At 37.5% G+C, this 3,656-nt stretch overlaps 1 protein-coding gene across 1 annotated transcript in view; it reads right to left on the bottom strand.

The window, feature by feature from the left end:
* The window catches only part of LOC106873852 (neurogenic locus notch homolog protein 1), a 157,319-nt gene that overhangs the window by 45,008 nt on the left and 108,655 nt on the right, over positions 1 to 3,656 (bottom strand). The window contains exon 7 of the mRNA XM_014921403.2: positions 828 to 950. Within this exon, the coding sequence (XP_014776889.1) occupies positions 828 to 950 (123 nt within the window). The remainder of the gene's footprint in view (positions 1 to 827; positions 951 to 3,656) is intronic.

The following is a 3,656-nucleotide window of genomic DNA, read 5'->3' as shown; positions in this document are numbered from 1 at the left end:
AGATAAGACATTAGACGTTTTCAACTTCTCACACATATACACAAGATGATGCCTTAGCAATACATGCACACATTGAGGTTACAGTTAAATCTTCCTACATGACAGAGCTCCTTGACAACACACACACACACACACACACACACACACACACACACACACACGGAGATTAGTCATGGTTTCCCTTAACAAGACACATTCACATAGGGGTGGAAGATATAGTCACAGCTTCCCACATGAGAGAACTCCTCAACATGCACATGGAGATTATTGTCAAAGCTTCCCTTTGAGAAGCCCATTTAAAAACATATACATGGAGATTACAATCCCAGTTTCCTATATGTGAGGGCTCAATGTATACATGAAGGTTACAGTCCCAACTTCCCTGCATGAAAAGACTCCTTAACAATACACACAAATATGAAGCTTAGTCATGGTTTCCTATATGAGGATTCGATAATAGCATAAATATATAGCAGTTAGTCAGAGCTTTCCACATGACAGGGCTTCTTGATAACACACACTCACAGGTTATAGTCACAGCTTCCCACATGAAGGCTCCTCAACGACATACACATGGAGATTAGATACAGCTTCCTACATGAAAAGGTTCCTCAACAAACATACAAACATGAAGCTTACAGTCATAGTTTTCCAATTTTTAATATGCATGCATATGGGGGTAACAGTCACAGGTTCCTGTCTGAAATTATAATCACAGTTTCCTACATGAAAGGGCAACTTAACAACATACACATGTAGGTTATAATTACAGATCTGACAAAACAAGACTCAGACTAGAAAAATAAATAAAAAGGCCTTTTTATTACCTTTAAATGTTGGTGGACAGTGGCAAGTGTAGTTGTTGGTGCCATCGACACATGTGGAGCCATTGGCACACTTGTTGTTCTTACAGTCATCATTGTTGATTTCACATCTGCTGCCTCGGAAACCTGCAACAACAGCAACAACAGCCATAAGAAGAAATAACAAAAAACTATAATGACAGATATATTTTCTACTTCAGGCAAAAGGCCTGAAATTTTGGGGTAGGGGGCTAGTTGATTTCCTTGACCCCCAGTACTTGATTCGTACTTATTTCATAGGCCCCCCCAAAAAAAGATGGAAGACAAAGTCAACCTCTGCAGAATTTGAACTTATCATATAAAGAGTCAGAAAAAAACGTTGCTGCTAAGTATTTTGTCCAGCATGCTAATGATTCTCTCAGTTCATTACCTTAATAATGTAATAACAACTATAATAACAAATGTAATAACAACTATAGCAATAAATGTAACAAGAGTGCTCAGAGAGTGCAAGTCTCTGCCAAGGCAACACCAACGTCCTCTCAAAGATTAGCCAGAGATGATTTTTAAAATGAGAATATCTGAAATAAACTCACCTGCTCTCACAAAAGAATACTAAAAATGAACCTGACCGCTCTCAAAAATTAAGTAAAAAAAAAACGGGGGAAATAATCCAGAATCTTTGTCCAGTACTGGATCGATCCCAAAATCTAATCAGTTCATGCCAGTCATGAGGCCAAATATCCCTGAAAATTTCAGTTGAATCAATCCAGCGGTTCTTGTGATATCTTGTCCATGGACAAACAAATGAACAACTGAAAACAATACCTCTGCCTTCACTAAGGCAAAGGTAATAAATGTAATAATAACTATAGCAACAACTATAGAGATCCTTTCTACTCAAGGCACAAGGCTTCAAATTTTGGTGGGTGGGGAGGCACTAGTTAATTACATCAACCTCAGTGCTTAACTGGTAATTATTTCATTGACCCTGAAAGGATGAAATGAAAAGTCAACCTGACAGAATTTGAACTCACAACAAAGATGGATGAAATGCTGCTAAGCATCTTGTCCTTGGATGATAATGATGACAATGACAAGCATCTTGTCCTGCGAACCAATGGTTCTAGCAGCTCACCGCCTTAATAATAATAATGATAATAATGGTTTCAAATTTTGGCACCAGGTCAGCAATTTCGGGGGATGGAGTAAGTCAATTATAATGACCTCTGCCCCTCAATGATCGATTGGTACTTATTTCATTGACCCTGGAAGGGAAGAAAGGCAAAGTCAAGCTGCCAGATGAAATGTTGTTGAGCATTTTGTTGAGCAAGCTAACGGTTCTGCCAGCTCACTGCCTTCAAAATAATAATAATAATCCTTTCTACTACAGGCACAAGGCCTGAAATCTGCGGAGATGGGTACGTCGATCAAATCGACCCCAGTACTTGACTGCTACTTAATTTATCAATCCTGAAAGGATGAAAGGCAAAGTCAGCCTTGGCAGAATTTGAACTCAGAACATAAAGACAGGCAAAATACTGCTAAGCATTTCGCCCGGCGTGCTAACAGTTCTGCCAGCTTGTTGCCTTTCACTGCTTTATCATAATAAGTCCACGAACTATACACAAACCAACATACTATATTCCGACAAACTACCAAAATGATACCCTTTGACTTCCTGCAATTAATGCCTACTTTTGCTATCTCACTCAGATCGCTACTATTTATAGTCATTTGGCTAAGTCTATTCTCACAGGGGGTGTCATAACTCTTGCCCCAACAATATATATATATATATATATATATATATATATATATATATATATATATATATATCTGTGTGTGACTGTGTTTGTCACACACACCCACCACTTGACAACCGGTGGTGGTTTGTTTATGTCCTTGTCACTTTGTAGTGGTTCAGCAAAAGAGATTGGTAGAATAAGTAGAGTCAAGGCAATGCTCCAGCATGGCCACAGTCCAATGAGTGAGCGAAGCAAAAGAAATAAGTCTATAACATAGCTCATATTATAGACACATGATATAGGTCAGTCATGGATCTATGAAGTACCCTAGTTATGTGATATAACTTCATTGTGTTTATATGTCACACCTCATTGAACTTAAATGGCAGGTGAGTAAGAAGTGAAGGAAAGGATAAAGAAATAGAAAAAATAAAATTAGTTCCCACATTAGATGCAGGTCATAAATTTAATAGAATGGTATGTACTTGAGTTAACCCTTTTCATACAACAAACTTCCTGTTTTAAAGTGACCTAAATTAAAAAACTCTCCCTCAAAACGTTTGTGTTAATTTAATGTTGCAAAATGACAATGTTATTTCACTAAATTCTTCATTTCAGAATTGATTGGATCAAAGGCAAGCAGATGCCGACAGGGATAAGGTAACAAAAGGGTTAAAGTGATCTAAATTGACTTCCAGTCAAAAGTCCATGTTAATTTAGGGTTCCAAACAGTAGATTCATAATCCTTATCTTTTCCTTTTGTTTCAGTCATATAGAGTGCGGCCATGCTGGGGCACTGCCTTGAATTTGTAGTCAAATGAATTGGCCTCAGTACTTCTTAAGCCTAGTACTTTTTCTATTGGTCTCTTTTGCTAAACTGCTAAGTTATGGGGATGCAAACACACCAACACTGATTGTCAAATAGTGATTGGGGTGGGGGGGAGAAGACAGGTACAAAGATACACACAAATATATATATACACACACATATATATGTGTGTATATATATATATATATGTGTGTGTGTGTGTGTATATACATATATGTGTATATATATGTGTGTGTGTGTGTATATACATATGTATACATGTGTGTGTGTGTGTGT

Source organism: Octopus bimaculoides, chromosome 21 (assembly GCF_001194135.2).
Source record: "Octopus bimaculoides isolate UCB-OBI-ISO-001 chromosome 21, ASM119413v2, whole genome shotgun sequence".
Classification (NCBI taxonomy): domain Eukaryota; kingdom Metazoa; phylum Mollusca; class Cephalopoda; order Octopoda; family Octopodidae; genus Octopus; species Octopus bimaculoides.
Note: the sequence above shows the minus strand (reverse complement) of the source record. Positions and strands in the feature narration are given on the sequence as shown.